The sequence below is a fragment of the Aulostomus chinensis genome, chromosome 23, assembly GCF_037954235.1.
Source record: "Aulostomus chinensis isolate RoL2024-O1b breed Wild chromosome 23, RoL_Achi_v1.0, whole genome shotgun sequence".
Classification (NCBI taxonomy): Eukaryota; Metazoa; Chordata; class Actinopteri; order Syngnathiformes; family Aulostomidae; genus Aulostomus; species Aulostomus chinensis.
The window spans coordinates 1145001-1164213 of NC_141342.1; the positions used below are offsets into that span (position 1 = coordinate 1145001).

Sequence of the window (19213 nt, forward strand, 5' to 3'; positions counted from 1 at the left end):
TCCAAAGCTTGCTGTTCCTCCTTTGTGTATATTCGGGGTAAGATAGATTAAAAAAAAAACAACAGTATCTTGGTTTGTCCAGAGGTGATCCTCCCCACCATCTTTTACTAAGTCTGCTGTGATTTGTAGCAGCCCTTACTCATGTATTTCTCAAAAAAAATGTAGATCAAATTTAGAGCACAACCTTGCTCTGACAATGTTGTGAAAAAAAGTATATTTGATGACCTTAGAAATGACTTGTTGTACTGTCCCACTGCTACTTTTTCATTGCAGCTAAGCTAAGTAGCAGTGATCTGTCTTGTGGGGGTTTAGAGCTCTGAAGTTGCACATAGACAAGAGAGAATACTATCTCTGCTTGCCTGGCCCTAAAAATGATGTACAGCAAGCTTATTTCCCAGGTAGATGGATTGATCCTATAAGTGTTTGCTAACATCTTGTTATGCAAATGTTAGTCATCAGTATTACCTTAGATACATGGTTATAAAAATGCAATGGACACGTTCTAAATATAAGTCCTCATCTATAATACCAAATAAACAAAATGCTGTATGCAATTTTTCTTTGATTGTTGTGACATTCTCATCACCCATGTCCTGTTGTTATTTATCATACTTTTTGTCTATCCCCCCATTCTTCAGGCCCATCAACAGTGCAGGAAGGCAGATCATTTACTGGCAACTGGAAAGTATCAAGAGGCCATTTCCTGTCATGGAAAAGCAGCAGGTAAGTTCTGTGACCCTGAGAGAGCGAGGACATTTAATCTATCACACAAGATAACTGCTCTTAAATAAGAGTAACTTATACCATGGTCAAGCTGAATACTCTTTTCTGATTGGCTGTCAGGGTGTTGAATAAAACCTTATATATGCACACGTAGTTCGGCTCAAGCTTAATCATTTGTTCGAAATTACTCCACTGGCCAAGATGTTACTATGGCAACTGTAAACCGTCAAACCTTCCCTACTGGCTACCTATTGGCTGACAACCAACTCAAAGAACTAAAGACAACTTCAAGAATGTACCTGCAACATAGCATAATAGCACTGCAATGATGTGGGGAAATAGCGTCAGTCTCGGGACATATCTGAACATGTAAAACAAGGGTCAACATTTAAGCCAGTTAAGCATCATTCACAAGTCTCTAAACATAGCTTCACTGACTAACAAATCACAGTAAGTGCTCAAAACTATGAGCATAAATCACAAAAGTAAATATGAACATCTGAAACATTTCAGGAAATAATTAATCATTCCGGACTGCATTGGATGTCTTCTTACCAGCATGTCGTCCTTTCTCCCGTGCAGTTTACACTACTGCAGTTGGGGGTTGCACTGTTTTTCCGTAATTAAACAAGCTCAAATTTACACCGTACTCAATATTTTATTGCCTTGAAGTCCAATTTTATTGTTTCAGTGCAGTTAAATCTGCTTATTTTGAAAGTAGAAAATTGTAGAAATTTCAACATAATCTACAGCAAGCAGTTGGAACTAGTTTCCAGAAGACAAAATACATTCAATATTTGACCAGTGGTTTTGGCAACCACCTTCATACAGGTGTTTAAATAACTCATGTACTTGTCCAAACTCTTTCATGACCAGGGTATAAATGGGATAATTAACTCGTAAGTGTGCGTATGTACGGTTTTGGATGGAATTAGTGGAATACTGACATTTTTAACAATCAACAGCAAACTTTTGAATTTACAATAAGCTGACCAGTTCTCAGTCTGTTAAGTTTCTAGCATTATTTAAAGCAGGGCTGTCAGCTCTCACACCACACATCCATTTTCTCATGCAGTGAAAAACAGCTTTATATCTGGTAACGCTGCAATTTGAAGTGCGGACACAGACAACGCTAAATAACTATCTCTTTCCTGCACGACGTGCTTGTAAGAAGGAAAGAATATTTGCTATGGTTACAAGGATGCTGTGTTTTTTGCTCTAAAACTTTTTAATATAAGTGTTACACTTGAATTTATTTAGAATGAGAGTTTATAGATCGTAACTGTTATTATTAGCCATATCTATTTATGTAGTTGTTATTTCTGTTCTTGTTTATCTAAAGCTGCATTTACATGGCAGCTCTTGATGCCTTGATCTGATTTTCTGCCTCAATTTTTAACTTTTTTATCAGCTTATACTTTGACATTTTGCCTGTGCTCACATCTCAAAATGCTGGGTATGGGGCGGCATGGCTCGGAGGTAGAGTGGCTCCAACAAGCAAAGGGTCACTGGTTTGATCCTCACTTCCCCCTGTGACAATGTCAAAGTGTCAATGAGCAAGAAACTGAAAACCCATAATTGCTCCTAAATGAGTAGTGTGGCACCTTCCATAGCAGCCTCCACCGTGTGTGTGTGTGTGTGTGTGTGTGTGTGTGTGTGTGTGTGTGTGTGTGTGTGTGTGTGTGTGAGTGGGTGAATGAGATGACACTGTAAAGCACTTTTGAGTGCCGCTAAGGTAGAAAGGCGCTGTATAAAATTGAGTCCATACAGCGGTTTGGTTACACAGAAGTAATTCCAAACAAATGAGTGGTTCATTGGTTCACTTGCTGTGGATTCCAGTGAGCCTGAAGAAATAATTCTAGCTTTTGTTTCCCCAAGCACAACTGTGGCCCAGTCACTGTTTCCCCAGAGAGTATTGCTTTTTCAGCCACAAGTATTGATACATTAAGCCCCATTCAAATCCCCCGTGTCCCCCACTTTGCAGGAAGAGCAATTCAGTCTGCCAGCCGCTAGTGTCGCTGTAGAGCATTTCTAGTTACCCAGACACCGACGCCTTTCTCATGCGGTTAGAGCTGAGAGATTCAGGAGAATGGCAGCGGGTATAAATCCAGCACCTGCATGCTTAAACGCGGACGTGTGGGAGCATTTTTGGTTCAAAAACAAAAAGGAAAGTGATGATTTAGACAAAAGTAGGGAAGTTTGCAAACACAAACGTGAACTACTCTGTAAATACCACCAACCTGCGAGCCCACCTAAAACGCCATCACCCGGACAAGGAAATGCTAACTGAGACAGAGCCAAAGAAGCGGCTGCACGACCCGAAACAAACCACGCTGGACAGTGATGGCGGCTGTTGCCACAAGTTCCCATCTTCTTCACAGAGGTCGCAGAAAATTACGTCCATTGCCTACTTTATTTGTCAGGATTTGAGACCTTATTCTGTGGTGGAAAACACAGGCTTTAGGTGCATGGTGAACGTGATGGAGCCCCACAATGCCATAGTCACTCGTGAATTGAATTATTGGCTGCCAAAGTGAACAATGAGCTGAATATCATGATATTATCGTATCATGCGACGAATATCGTGTATCGTATTGCATTGCGAGATTAGTGTATCACTACAGCCCTATTCTCAAGTGTGTTCACACTCCTTTTACATGTGTCTCTTGATTGATTTTTGATTTCCCGTGCTGTAAGCAAATGAACACCCACATAATTGTGTTTCTTTGTTTTTAACCAGCATGTTTACCCAATACAGTTTGTATCTATTGCTAGCAGCACATGCCAGTGTATCATTCAATTTGTGAAGAGATGAAACATGTTTATTGGCTCAAATGGATCGTGTCAAACAACAGTTCCACTCAGTCTATCAGTGACATTTTTGGTACTTGAGGAATTACTGTCTCTGTTCAGACATAATACCCTCTGGTTTCTGTTCCTTTAATTGTTATGGGACTGTAACTGACAATAATAATAATTAAAATACTAACTGAGACACTGATGATTAAATTGATCATGCTTCAGCCACAGTGTGAGCTTGTTTTGCTTTGGTTGTAAAAGTGAAAGACTTCGATGTCATAAAAGAAAAGGTAAAGTTGCTCAACTTTCTGTCCCTCTCCTAGAACTTCTGACGGATGCTATGAAGTCAACAGACTGTGAGCAGGTGAGCCATTCCAGTCTGTTTGTCGGTGTGTGTCCAGCAAGTTGTGTTAACTGTTGTCGCTCCCATGCTCACTGAGGTGGAAACAGTGGGGAACACATCTTTCACCCAAGTCATATCTTTGTTTAGCGTCCTTGATTGTTATACTACAGCTATTTGAATCACCGATATCTGAGTGAATGTGTTTTGCATGTTTAATTGCCATTCCATATAGAATATTGGCAGATTCTCAGGTCTAGATATAGATATTTGTTAGTCACCTGAGACAGTTGTCCTCGCTATTATGATCTGGATCCAGCAGTTCCAACACAGTCCTCAATGTGATGATCAGACTTTTCCTCATGTATAGGACAGCCGATTCACTCGTGACATTTCACGTTGTTGATCAAACAAATCAAGACAATATTGTTGCTCGGAATGCTGTTTTCTAACCTATTTTGGCCCATGAGAGGTTCTGGTTTCCAACCTCCATGAAAATTAAACAATAATGACTAAATTATTAGTTAGAAATATAGTGATTGATGTTATTGTCATGGATGTTAGTTACAATTCGGAGTGCTGTGGCTGCCGTTGACGCTCTGTGTTTACAGGCTCGTTTGTCCATGGAGCTTCAGAGGGACAGTCATATTAAACAGCAGCGTCTGATCCAAGAGCGTTGGAAACGAGAGGCCCGCCGTGAGGCAACAAAGGCCCAACCTGGCCTGGGGCAGCCATCCAGCAGCCCAGCCCCTCTCACCCATATCCAATCCACAGGCCAGCTTCGCCCTCACAGTTCCACAGAGTGTGTAGGAGTCGGTGAGAGAGAGTATGACACCTTACTCTACCAGCTTCAGACTCGGCGGGCTGGAAGCTGTCCACCCTCAACACCCTGCCCTGGTTTGAAGACTACCAAAGATGATAAAACTCGCTTGGAGGAGCAACAGACCACCATAGAAGATCTGCGGCGCCTGGTTGACCATCTGATGGACGAAAACCAGCGGCTGGTAGCTGAAAATGAGAGGCTACGCTCAGAAAATGCCAGGCTCCGTGCCGAAGCATCAGACTTTGTGGAACGCTCTGAGCTCTGGGTACTCCCGCAAGCAGGTGGTGTTTTGGGAACAGGGGGAGGGAAGGAGAAGAAAACCACAGGGAAAGGAAAGGAGATTGCAATCCCTCAGCTGCCCCCACTGGAGATGCCTGCTCAGGAAGATTTGTGTTTGGATGACCTGCCCCCCCTGGAGCTTCCTGAGGACATCCAGAATGAACTACAGGAGATACTGGACAAGGATAAACTGTGATTTGACAGACCGTTGTCTCTGTCTCTCTTTCTGTCTCTTTTAAACACACACAGACACCAGGGTTCAGCCAACATGGCTGTTTCAGATGCCAAAACATTTGACACACAGACACACAGCCCTGTCGGATTCTGCTGATTCTGAGGATGAATCAGACAAAACAAGTGAAAACAGCTGGCTGGAGTGGCAACTACCACTAATATATCAAGCAGGTGCTCTCCCAGAACTGAAGTTCATTACTGCTCTGTTTTGTTGGAACATCTGTGAGGTTTACATGCCAGTGTGACATCCAGTGAACTCTGTATCAGTCTTCAGGAGAACAGTTCTGGAGACTGTCAGGTGATGTCTGAAACTCTGAGCTACCTGCTAATGTGTGATGTGAAACGTAACGATAACCATTCAACGATCAGATGGTTTTAACTGTACTGCACTCTCTCTGCCAGAATACCTGCCAACTTAGAACCTCTTTTGAGAAGAACACTTTGGCAGTGTTGAGTAAATGTCATGTATGGTTTTAGCCTGCCCTTTGGTGCTCTATCAGAATCTGTTGCCACTTTCCTCAGTTGGTATGGACAGACTTCCTGAATGTCACACCAACGTCTGAGCTGCATTATTTTCAACTTGCATGATGATGGGATCAAGTTAGTCTGAGGCAGCCGCACCACAATTTGAAATGGTATTTTGACACATAATTACTCTTCAACAAATATTGCATCCTCCTGTAATTCGACTTTTTCGTAGGCCATATTTCAGTTTTGATTAAATTTTGAGTAATTGTGCAACCTTAGTCTGAGGTATTAGTCCGACCCTGTGGTACACTCACAGACACAAATCCGGATCAAATGCACGAGCCTTCAGTCACACACAAATATCGCTGTTGCTGTGTTCTTTCTGACTTCAAGGCTTCGATGATTCATATGTGTGGTCAATTTCAGGGACGGGTCCTTGAAACCTGATACGGTATGGACGATAACGAGAACAAATTCATTTTCTTTTGGAAAACTGATTTGATTTTTATTTGTGTTTTGGTGCGTGTTTTTATCCTCAACAGCAATACAGCACACTCACTTAATGGCTTGAGCTGAGACCTGAGGTTGGTATATGTATGGAGGCTGAAGGCTCCACATGCAGTCACTGATTGTTCAGTGTGAGTGAATGACATCACGTACTGTTGTCAATCATGTCTGGTGACTTTTTTCCAGTTTCAGGTAAAATGCCATATTTGATATTTTTGAACCTTAGGTATTTTAGTTCAGCAAGTGTTTTTTGCATAGTCTAGCTTATTCGCAGCACTTGAATTGAGAGTTTTTGCAGTTTCGAGTCCATCACATGACAAATGGTATATAGTTTGATTGGGTGGCTCCAATTTTTCAATTTTTTTTTTTTTTTTTAAAGAGGAGTATAGTATGAAAGAGGCCATATTCTGTTTTCAGGGCCATATGTTTTGGGTATTGACAACAGAATAATTTCAATTGTTTTCATGTTTGTCTCAGTCTGTCCATTGCTGCAGCAACTGACTCGCTAAAACATTTAAAGTAACACTTTTGGGCACTACAAGGGTCTCAAGATGGGACTTTGTGCTTGTTACGTAATGATTGGCAGCACTCTACTTTTCCTGTAGCATCTTGGGATATTTTAAGTCAACTATAGAGGGTGTAATAAATTGTGCGCTCGCTACATTGGGGACTTTATATTGAGTAGTGTGTTGCTGCCTCCAAATGGAACCTGTATTTACAATGTGAGAAGTCGTTGTTGCAAGTCCTACCTGAGGACGGCGATGATACGGACTCAAAAGACCGATGGCCTCTCCGATTTGTGAGTTGAAACAGACCAGAGTACTATCAGCAGCTCCCAACTTGATGGAGTGCAGCAGAGATGACTTATTCTTGTAGTTCCATCTGGAAGTTTGCATTTCCATCGTTTCCCTTGACCCACAGTCGATTGGATTTTTCAACTTAAAGTTAATGAGGCGAGAACATTTTGTTCAGCACAATTATCTTCACAAGTAAACACCACTGTTGTGATTTTGGAACTATAAATGCAATCATTAGTTGCACAAAGTTAATTTTATGCTATCACACCTAAACATCTAAATGCATGATGTTTGTTTTATTATTAAACCACTTATTTGCAAACTCCATTACATCAACCCATTAAATTGGAGAGGAGGTGACTTCCAGGTTTTAGGACTCGTTCATTCATCATCTATATCACCTCAAAATGACTTGTAAAGTTCGGGCAGGACGCTGATGCAGAGCCAAATTCTGGAAGTCCAGGAGGACAAGGGAATCCATGCCTTTGAAGTAGACATCGCGCTCAGTGGTAATATAATTGCATCTAAAAGCTATATAACATACTGAAGGAAAGGAGTGAAAAAAGAGCATAATATGGTCTCCAGTGTAGTTTGGAAGGCAGCCAGTGATGATCAGAGGACAACATACAATGTGAACCAGCTATGTGGGACACCGAGTGGAGCAGGCAGCGCAGTACATGGCATCCCTCTGCGCTTAGATACACTTCATATATTGACGACAACCATGATATTTAAAATAAAGATGAAATAATAGTTGTGAACACACTTGTGCACAGGTGTGGTTCCCCTTTTTCCACATCAATACGCTCTTATTTTCAGTGTTGTTAATTTGCCAGGAAAAAAGCAAAATGTGCAATAAACAAAGGTGAACTCAGCTGTTCATTTTTTTGATGGTATCATGAGAATATCATTTTGAATGATAATCATAGAACAGGATGTACCAACATAAACGATGCTCTTTTCCCTACATTCTTATTTGAAGCAACTTGAGTGTCAAAACGGCAGTTAAATTTCTTTTGACACTGACATTTTAAATCAGTGCACTAAAGTTGCAGTCATTTGACAACCAGCCCCACCTGGTTTGAAGTTATAATGGACGAAGTCATGTTTGAGTCTCTGTAAAAGTACTTTCATTTTATTTTCAATTTCATGAGTCCTGGATAGCACGAGGACACATCTGAAGGTGTTAGGTGAAAATATTTCAAACTGGGATGTTTCTCCTTTATTGCAGCATTCATCCTTTTTTTGGCCTCTGCTTGGTCAAAGCACAGAGCCTGACACTGAAGCAAACCATAGAGCTACGATACTTAAAATTCTGCAGGTCCAGATGTCTGCACAGCTGCCTTCACCTTCCTCACCTGAACTATTCTATCTGTAGCAATAATAAATCAATGCATGGACTCATCACCAGAGAGAGAATCACTGTGACACTTGCAGTCTGAATGCATTTGCATACATACACTCACACGTGCTTTGAGACATTTGTACTGTAGATGGATTAAGAAACCTCTGTGTTCACCACCTTTTACAAATACAAATACAAATATGATACATACACATCTTCAGTATAAAACGCTCAAATGCTTAGTAATGGCAAGTTTTAGAATTGAACCTCATGATGACTTGACAGTAATGTCCTTTTAAATAAAGCCGGACAAATGATCTGTATGTTAAATGGCTGTATGTTAAATGTAAAATCCAGAAAGATGAAATTTACATCTGTCAAACTGTCAGGTTGTGCAAATCCCCCCCAGGATGTGCATGCAGCATAAACATGAAGACAGACACGCTTGCTACGTCGCAGCTGAAGGCAGTCGTGCCATCATTTTAGGTGGAGGCTGGCGTCACTAAAAGTAGCTGTAAACAAATCAGAAACCCTTCCAAACTTTATACCTTCCTAACAAACCCAACTGGTGCCTTGGACAACTCTGTCTCCTCCGTGGCAGTTTGGATCATCGAATGTTTTTTTTGGTTAAACACAATGATTTATCGCAGCAGTGAACAGTCTGACTGAAAACCCGTGTTAAAATCGTCTCGTCTCTCCATCTTCTCCCCGACATCTAACAAAAGCCTGTGACTTTAAACACTTTTAATCACATTTTGCAGACAGTAGTTGTCATCTTTTACTCAGTATATTGGCCGATATTCTTTCTATATTGAGATGGGAATTTTTGACAATAAATGTCAGTAGCAATGGCTAAAAAAATCCCAGTATCCCTCAGCTTGCTGTACACACAGTGTCTTTATCAACCATTGACAAGAGTTTCTGCCCCCCACGCCCGTTATTAAATGGCTTTTGTTGGAAAAAATGCTGTTATCTACATCCAGTGTTTTGTTTTGTTTTTTGTTGAAAATAATTCATGTTCAAGTGCTTGTAAAAAAAAAAAAAAAAAGATAAAAGGATCAAACTAATTTCAAGCAAAATGTTTTTTATGTTTAAAACCGGAAGCTCTGTGATTTATTCCCTGTTTACATATTCATAGAATTGAAGATTTGGAGTGTTGAAAGCTGAGTTTTTATCACTTTGCCTCTATGTGCCCATCAGGCTCCAAAATAACCAGTATCAAGCTGGAATCTGGTTGTTGAGTCTTTGTGAACAGGAACAGAGTTTTGTCAGACAGACAGGTGTGCTCTTTTCTCTCATCCAGTCCAGTTCTCTCTCTCATTCTCTGATTAAACGAGATTTGAGGAATCTTTTGGAAGACTGACGTGTTTTAAACTGTATCATCTGAAAGACAAAAATCAGGTGTGAGTGTTTTTATGAATTCATATTGATGGTGTGTTGACTGATTTGGATTGAGGTATAGAAGGCCAGCTCATGCACCTTTAACAGTGGCCTACATTTGTCTTAAACGTCTATGTTATGTTCACTGATATCAAAATTCATACTTAATGTAACAGAAGTTGACAGGACACCCTTGTAAAAGATGTGCTATGATAGGTTATTGATATTAGTGTGATGTCTGATGGTCAACTTTGATGCCGATTCTTTCTAAATATTTCATTTGAAAGGCTTCCCATCAGTGGAACATAGCTGTATAACTTCTTCATCTTCTCGGAATATTTAAAACTTGTCCTATCAGAAGGATCCTATATCTTAAATAAATTTACTAATTTAAAAATAGTATTTGTTCCAAATTTCACAACTTTTTTTTTTTTGCCAATTTCCAAGGAATTCCATTTATTTTTCTCTTTTTGAAGTCAAATGAGTTTGCTTGGAAAACAGGTCACAAAACACATACAGAAATGGCAATTGATTGTATTACAAACAATCAGCTATCATATTGATTTCTCAATAGATAGTTGAAGGCTCAGATCACTGATGCTGTGTCAGGTGATTGACCACCGCCTCAACACAAAATGAAACGATTGTTTGATATTCTCGTTTAGACCTCCTTTTCCTGTAGCATCAAAAGTTTCACCTTCATAGTTGTCACTTTTTCAGACTCTTCTCAAAGCATGCCCTGGAGACTGGGAAACGTGTGATCCAGACTTTTGAGGAGTGCTTCCCTCTTGGAATGAAAATCAGCATGTCTTACTCATTGCTACTTGGATTATGACATTTAAAAAAAATAAAATAAAATATATATATATATATATATATATATGCACATATATATATTAGACAGCAGCACAGTGACAGTGATCACTATTGCCTCACACCAAGAAGGTTTGGTTGGAAGGAACAATAAATGTTCAGTACAAATATCCAATGACAGTCCGTCCAAAAACATTTTTAGAAATTATGGTAAATAAATAACTTTATAGCTATTTTAAGAATTCCTAGGGGAAGATGAGTGAAGTTGCTGTTAAAAACGTCTAGTAGATATCACTAACCTTCAGTGTAGTTGTTTTATTTTTTTAATCACTCTTTCAAGCAGTTTTGATTGACTCATTGTGTGCATTGTACTGTGTAGGCCATACCAGACACTCCCTGCCTCTGAGCGGATCATTAAGGCCTCACCCTTGAGTCAGTGGATTGAGTGAATGTATTTCAAATTTATGAAGACAAAGACAGAAAATGTATCAATTTTACTCATCGGGAGGGCTTTGGGTTGACTCATCATCTCACTCCTTGTGTTTCAATGCTGTCTCAACCAAATAATCTGGAAGGTGCTTTTTAAACTCGTCAAATGCAAAATGGAACATGACGACGTTCCAAACCCCCCTGAATTAAAGGAAATCAAATCTCACATTTTAGGGTTGAGAGAAGAGTTACAAAGGGAGAAATAAAACCAGTCCTCAAAGACTGACAATCAGTAGAGAACATGTCAGGTGTAGCACCCATGTGGTGAGAGAAGATGACGATTCTTTTTCTCCTACAAGCTGTCTTCAAATCAGATGTGCCTGTATACACACAAGTCAAAATGTTGCTTACTCTTTACCTGAAACTGTCTTCCCAAAAAGTAAAAGTGATGATTCACTAAAAGTCGGTGGCTTCACTCACACCTTCTCTCAAACACACACTCTCTTACATGAACGAACACACGTACACTTATTTTGTTCCCCCTGCTGCAATCAGGTAGCTTTATTTTATTGCATTTACAATCCAGTAATCCACAAACCAGACATGTTCTTCTACACAGATCAACAAGCCCAGCAGCCAGAAACCACTCAGGTATATACAGGAAGCTTTGGTATCATTAGTCAGTTAAAAGCACTAAATGGTCACATGACAAGAGGATGCTCAGCTTGTTGTTGAACTCCAGCCCATCCATCCATCTTCGATACTGCTTTTCCGTTAAGAGGGGGGGGGGGGGGGGGGGCTATCCCAGCTGACATTGGGTAAGAGGCAGGTCACCCTGGACGGGCCTATTTAACCTAAGCAAAGAACAAATAGTGACAGCTTCTCCAGGCGATGCAGAGGAGTTATAAATAAAAGGAAGCAGAGCAGAAGGAATGATTTATTATCCCAGAACAGATCTACTTCTTCATGTCTGGACAAGCACAAATAAAGCCAGGTATAACTATGAGCTGCATACTGGCACAAACACATGTTGAGGGTCCATTCTGGTGGTTATGTGGCTGATTAGTAAGTGATCACCACAACTCTCACAGACACTTTCAGGGTTCCCTGTCACAGATTCTCTTGGGAATGCGCAATGATATCAGCATCACTGATGTCTGCAGGTATGAGTTATTAAATATATCGGTGTCAGTGTGAGGCAGATATTTAAGGAGGACAAAGGACTAAACAAGCCACATCAAAGATGTCATGAGAGCTAAAAATACACCAGCTACTCTAAAATCCACAAGAAAATGAGATGACAAGCAATAACAGCACTCATAAAAGGTTTGGAGGAGATGGATGTGCAAAAAACAGGTGGTTATAACACAACAAAATATAAAATTGAAAAAGCTCAGCTTCACTCAGTAAAACAGCTAAAAATGTACAACCTTTGTGTGGTCAAAACACTCATTCACATAAACAATGAAAAACAGGGAAATGGCCTGAACCTGCCTATTCAGACAGGTATGAAGGTTTGTGTTCACCAACCGACTGATTCCTCTCTCTTTCCTAAAATTCCAAATGTTCATGTCAGAACTTAGAGTGGCTCTCATGATTGCACACCACAGTGGCAAGGAATGTTGAGAGGTTTCCATCCCTTAGGGGAGGTATAGTCTCCATTCGTTAGCATCCTCCAACACTAATGTCACAAGACCCTCACTGAGGAAAGAAAAAAACTGGAAGGCAGCAGAGGCAAAATGGTTCCATTTTCTTTTCGGGAAGATTTATTAGGTTGTTGTTTTTTTTTAACCTTAACCTCATTAGTGTGTGATAAGCTGTTTACTAATTATGTCAGCCATAGAAATGAAAATAAGCTACTTTTGGGTTGCCAAGTTGGTCAAAATTCCTTTGGCTAGTTTTCATGTCTACAGCTACAACTGTTACTAATAAAATGACTTTTTTTGGTTGTCAACAACCCCAGTAAACACATCAAGCACTCACAGTGCCACATTTACATTTTTGGAGTCCCGTCTGGTCACTAAGTTGCTCAGTCTATCTTGTTTATTTCATATTCTATTTGCATACTCATCTGCTTGGAAACCTTGCAAGTCTGCTTTCAGCTGGTGAACAGGTAGCGCTGCCATGAATGGGACCATGACATCAATAATTAAAAGCAGTAGAATAAAATATTTTTTAAATTATCAATAAAACAGTCACATAAAAACAAAACACGGAGCTTAAAGACACTAAAATTGTAAAGCTGAGGAATATTGAAACTGAATAACAGATAAAAGATTATCAGCAAGAGCAATTTGTTATCTTAAACAAATTAACTGATTAAGTTGACATCCACCAGTCATATTAATTTTCATAGTCTGGCAACTCCAAGCACACGTCCATATTGCTGACTTACAGCTGATCTATAAAGCATTAGTGATGTATTAACCACTAACAGTGTCATTAGTCGCAGCTCATAAACCCATCACAGAGGAAGCCTTATTACAAATTTGCGGGGAAAAAAAGTCAAACAAAATACACAAAAATACCCAGGGAGGACAGATGGGCCCAAGAATCTGAACACCACACATGTATATAAAATCACACGTAACTATCCCTCTAACGAAAAAATAATGAAACGCCCATGCAAAGGGAAAAAAAAGAAAAGAAAAAACACTGTACAAAATGAACTGAGAGACAAACATCAACAACAAAGACATGTCTCTCAAAAGTCTCTGATTTGGTCATAAATCTGCCAGCAGAAGGCTCATTACAAAAGAGAAAGAAGAGTTCAGCAGAGCACAAATTCAGGCTGACGAGATCCTCCACCACTGTGTTTATGCATGTATATATGTGTGCGTGTGTGTGCGTGTGTGTGTGTGTGTGTGTCAGCAGAAGTCCTCAAATGCCATAGTTAACTGAGCTCAGCGCCGGTCTCTTCTTGCCTTTAATCTTCAAGGATCCATAGCGAACCTGGAGAGAACAGGAACAATAATAAACACATGTACACTTGCACTGGAGAGCTCAGTCCACCCTTATCCAATTTGCTTTTGTGCTCATACTGCAATTTATGAGTATTTCTTTTGACAGACTAATAAAAAGAGACTCCCCACTCCTGTAAATAAGGTTGGGAAAAGAAATTTGATTCTAACAGGAATCAACATCAGAATCAATAACTAGATTTGGATGGACGGATACGTTTCAATGATTCTGAACCCTAGCCATAATGCTAAGATGAGAGTCAGGGTGATGGTAGTTTCCTTGAGCTATTTTTCAACAGGACAGTCTGCTAGCATATCTACAAAAGCCAGTGACAACTAACCATCATGTACCATCTCACTGATTATAAAGGGAAAACTGACCAAGAGAAAACTGAGGAAAATTTTCTCTTGGTCAGTTGACAAACATTATTTTGTTATCTTAAAATGACTATATGTAGACCTCTGTTGAATCAGAAGAGACCAGTTAATCAACAGAACTGGAATCGATGAATTTCAAATGACATCAAACCCGAACAGTAAACTACACATACATCTTTGCGGACTCTGGACCGCGTGATCTTGACACTCTGCGATCGTCTCAGTCCTTTCTGAGTGACAGCCTCATCTTCAGAGAAGGTTGGCTCGGCCTCTTCATCTGTTCTCTCTTCCTGGTCATAGTAGTACTCTAAAAAACACAAACCCACAGAAGTCACAAACTTTGAATTATGCATTCTAAATATGTATAGAACTTCAAATACAGATTATTGGAGAATGCAGCTCTATTTGCCTTGAATACAAGAATTTATTCCTGATCATTTCTTGAGGCATTGATGAGTTTGAAAGTGTAGAGAACTGACAGAATTCCAGCGGTGAATTTTCAAAGGGGCTGGGCCAGCAGAGGTCAGCAGAGAGCTGCTTCTGATGCTGCCTAGCTGCTTTAGCTGTGCCTCTCCCCTCTGTCATAGAAACATATTAGGAATTATATTTATCGAGATTTTAAGTGTATCATTGTGGTCAAGTATGAATATTTTTACCAACACAATGAAGCAAATGCGATTCTTTAAAAAAAAAGTATGACAACCTAAGTTGACTGGCAGGTTATGGTCACCAGTTGAAAATGCTGTGAATTTAAGACTTTAGTGAACAGCTTCTTATATTGTATAATGTTAACTGTCTACGCACTTCCATATGTTGTTGTCCACCCACAACCCATAAGCCATAACCTTCCTACTGTTAGGCGACAGTGCTAACCACTGCACCGCCATGCTGCCTTTGACCACTTGATATTTTACGTTACTTTATCCTTGTCTAGAGTACTGACTGTAGCCTTACAGCAATGTGTTTTCTAACTTTTCTAGCTCTAATTCCTGCTGCTGCCATTTCTGTCACATCTGGAGTCCATAAGAGAGGGAAAACCAACCCCTCTAGATACAAACCACCTCCCCTCTACTCCCAGAGGAAAGAGGGTAGAATGAGGCCAGCTTCACAGGCTTCAAATACTGGTGCACAAGTTCAAATATATAATTTGTGTTCGTTGAATGGTAACCTCAAGTTTGTGCAGAAAGATAAGATATCATTCAGAATATTTGCTTCGTTTTGTTTTTCTTTATAAATGCAATTTATTGATGGACAAATTTTGTCATTCATTCATTTTTCAGATATACTGTTCATTCGTCGCAATGTCACAAGTATGTATATTTGCTGAGAGGTAGGGTGCAACCTTCACAATTTATACCAATTAAAAATAAATTAGTCTGGATTTTGACTAAATTATTCAGCACCGTCAACTTCTCAAGTCTGCCGCCATGTTCCCATGGTGTTGACATCCAGCAGGATGCCTGTCTGCAGCTTACAGGTCAGTGTGCCTGATTGCAATACACAGCTCCCCTACTCCTGACCTTCTGGACAGGGCTGAGCATCTGACCTGCTGATGTGGAGTCCATATGGGTGTCTACACTTGTTCAATGATATCAGTTATTTCAGCAGTTTACTGTAGGGTGTGGTGTTGGTTGATGTGGGCTTTTTCAGTCCAAAACTCTACTTAAAAGCCTACCTCAGAGACCCAGAGCAGCTGCTACAAACACAATTCTTAAACTCATCTAAGAAAGGGATACCACCTCATTTGAAAGTGACAAAAATTTGGTATCTACAGTCTTAACCTGTTGTTTGGCTTATGGCCATACCACTGTGAACACGCCCGGTCTAGTCTGATCTTGGAAGCTAAGCAGGGTCAGGCCTGGTTAGTACTTGGATGGGAGACCACCTGGGACTACCAGGTGCTGTAAGCTTCCCCCAACCAGTCAAAGCAGAAGGCTGTTCCCATTGAGCCTGGATCTGTTCAATGTTCCTGCCTGTTAAAAGGAAGGTTTTCGACACCGCTGTTGCAGAATGTGCTTGCTGATGGAGAAATGTTGGGTGTAAATTCATTGAAGGAGTGTGGTCCTAGACCTGCTCTACCTGTGAAGTGTCATGAGAGAACTTTTGATGTGATTTGGCTCTATACAAATAAAATTGACTTGTTGAGATTTTCTCTTTTTTTTTTTCATTTTTAGAAACACTAAACAAAATAAATGCACATACACGACTGTATTCTGCAGTCCCTCCAGAAAAACATGATTATGCGATCGCATAATTCAATGCGTAATCAGCAGAAGTCCGCACATTTATGCGGGGGCTGTATTTTGAGACGCAGCACTTTCGCCACAAAATGAGCAAAAAATGGGGAGCTTGCATGATTTCAGAATGCCCGCATTTTCATTGCAAAACGTCACACATATCTTCGCAGTAAGTTGAAAAAAGTTGCGTTTACTTCCCTCAAGAGCAGTCAGTTACCACCTGCTGCCCTGGGAACATTGTGAAGTGATGTCATCGAAAAGCTGCAAACTCCGTGAAGAAGACATGATGGAGTCTGCAAATCAGTCTTATTTGCCAACAAAAATAAGCGTGGAACTTGTCCTTCTCATCAACGTTTTGTAAATTTGATCCATGTGTTTATTTAGGTCTGAAATAAAACAAGATGAGAACTTAATTATTCCCAGTACTTTTTGTGATGCTTGCTGATCATGGGAAGTCATTAGAAGTGACTCTTTACATCAAGGTAGTAGCCTAGTGACAACAGAGTGTTGGGGGAAAACCTTTTTGTTTCCTTATTCATCAAACTGCAATTTCTGCAAGTTCCAGCAATTTTTGCAAATTCCCACAATTTCATCACATATAATTGCATAAACAGCCTGTATTTTCCATTACATTTTTTAAGAAGACATGCAGCACAGTCAAACTCCCCACTCCAAAAGACCCCACAATGGCCCATGTTTCATTCTACCTATTCTTTCTTTTTTAGGTTTCAAATCAAACTATTTTCTTCCATAGTCTACATTTTATTATGCATTTACACAGAAATTATGTTTCTGGGCTAAACATAGTTGAATGCACACCTGTACTGTGCATGTATCATGTATGCATGAGAACTGCTGTTGTGTTGCTGGCATGCTGCTTCTCCTATGTACTTTGTGTGTTAACAAACAAAGGTGATCAGAGTGTTTGATGCAGCGTGGAAAATATTTATGGCAGTCCTAGAATGTACCCTTCTGTTCCACCCTCCACGCGGCTCTGTACACATTGGATTTGTTTACGATGGAAAACATAAAATACTGTATCAGCTGAAAAAAAATTAAACTCTGTCATTAACTGTCAAAAATTGTTGCTACGCAAAAGCTAAGGAGCATGGCCAGCAGAGGGTGTGTTATGTCTACTGAAAACCCTCCATACTAGTGAGAACCAAATGAAAGAGAGTCGTTGGAGGATGAAAATATCTCTCCCACTTTGCCTTCATCTCTCTGTGTCTCTCAGCAGGCTGGCTGAGCTGAATACATAATAGTTTTTCCTCTCTTGGTATGCTAATGTTATCAAGCAGCCTACCTTCCCTGCATCCATCCACCTCCTCTTCCAATTCATTCATTCTCTAGTCAACCCTTACACCTCCACTTTTCTTTCCTCCCCTACATTTATCTCTGTCCTCTACCCCACTATAACCCACAAGTTCCCTCCTCATGGCTCACTGACTGGCTATGTGTGAGAGATATAGACAGAAGGAGCAGAGACAGTGTGTGTGTTTGACATTCTGCCTGCATCCTGCTCAACCTCATCTCATCCCCTACGTGTGCTGGAAAGTCATCTCATACACTCTCTCTTTCTCTCAATCTCTCCCCTTCTCTCTTGTGTGCACATGTGCACGCACGCACGCACAAACACACACACACACAGACAGACACACACACACACACACACACACAGACACACACACACACACAAACACACACACACACACACACACACACACACACACACACACACACACACACACACACACACAAAGTGCTTTCATTGAAATGCCAGCCAACCTGCAAGTCTTAGCAGGAAGGAAAAGGTGGCTGGAAGGAAAGGAACAAAAAAAAAACCCCTCATAAATGTAAAACCCAAAATAAATTGGTGTGGCCACTTACTATTTTGGTCCTTGCAAAGTTACAAAAGTATTCCAATGGTCTACTCTATCACTGACATGATGTTTCTACTGTATATAGATGCTGTATGTGAGGTAGTTACTACAGGATAGTTATTTTTCCTCTCACAAGTCAAAATCTATTTAAAAAAAAAAAACTAGACTGACAACTCTTGGAGGCCTGTTAAGGAACAGACAGATCGGACTATTCTTCCCAGGGAGATACATATTGTGTGTGTGTGTGTGTGTGTGTGTGTGTGTGTGTGTGTGTGTGTGTGTGTTATGTACCTGTTCCATCTGCTGTGTCAGTGCTTTGAGATCTCCTGATGGCTGGATTGGATGAATGGGAGCTGTACTGGTATAGAGGGTTTCCTCTCTCATCCTGCTGACTTATCTGTGTGAGGTCAGGAATACTCAGACTGCGCAGCTTCTCTGTGATGGCACCCTGACCCTGTGAAACACATACACACCAGTCAATATTGCATCACCAGCAAACAGCACTTCATATCTCTCAGGGATCAGCAGGGCACATTCCAACACACTGATGAAGTCAGTGAGGCTAGCTATGCAAACTAACCAGTGTAGAGAATGGTGCTTTCCACCCAATCCCTCTTGGGTTGGATGGAACATTTGTAGCATTTTATACAGATGGATGTGAAAAGCCAACAGTGAAACAACTGAGATCAGAATATTTTTGAAGAAAGCAACCTTATGATCTGTCTATGATTCAGATCAAACACAACTGTAAGATGCAGATGTAACTGCAGATGTACTGCCTCATCAGAGCTTGTTTTATTCATAAAGTTAATGATGCAAAT

The 19213-nt window shown here is 40.3% G+C and overlaps 2 protein-coding genes and 1 pseudogene across 2 annotated transcripts in view; 2 read left to right on the forward strand and 1 right to left on the reverse strand.

Annotated features, from left to right (window-relative positions):
- nrbf2b (nuclear receptor binding factor 2b) overlaps positions 1 to 9378 on the forward strand; it is a 13768-nt gene extending 4390 nt beyond the window's left edge. Inside the window, exons 2-4 of the mRNA XM_086195512.1 lie at positions 639 to 723; positions 3846 to 3886; positions 4474 to 9378. Coding sequence (XP_086051638.1) covers positions 639 to 723; positions 3846 to 3886; positions 4474 to 5160 — 813 coding nt within the window. The 3' untranslated portion in view covers positions 5161 to 9378. The remainder of the gene's footprint in view (positions 1 to 638; positions 724 to 3845; positions 3887 to 4473) is intronic.
- A 2087-nt stretch (positions 9379 to 11465) lies between these two features.
- reep3b (receptor accessory protein 3b) overlaps positions 11466 to 19213 on the reverse strand; it is a 42736-nt gene continuing 34988 nt past the window's right edge. The window contains exons 6-8 of the mRNA XM_086195435.1: positions 18684 to 18846; positions 14449 to 14582; positions 11466 to 13889 (exon numbers count right to left, since the gene is read on the reverse strand). Of these exons, the coding sequence (XP_086051561.1) occupies positions 13818 to 13889; positions 14449 to 14582; positions 18684 to 18846 (369 nt within the window). The 3' untranslated portion in view covers positions 11466 to 13817. The remainder of the gene's footprint in view (positions 13890 to 14448; positions 14583 to 18683; positions 18847 to 19213) is intronic.
- LOC147239107 (5S ribosomal RNA) lies at positions 16067 to 16185 on the forward strand (annotated as a pseudogene).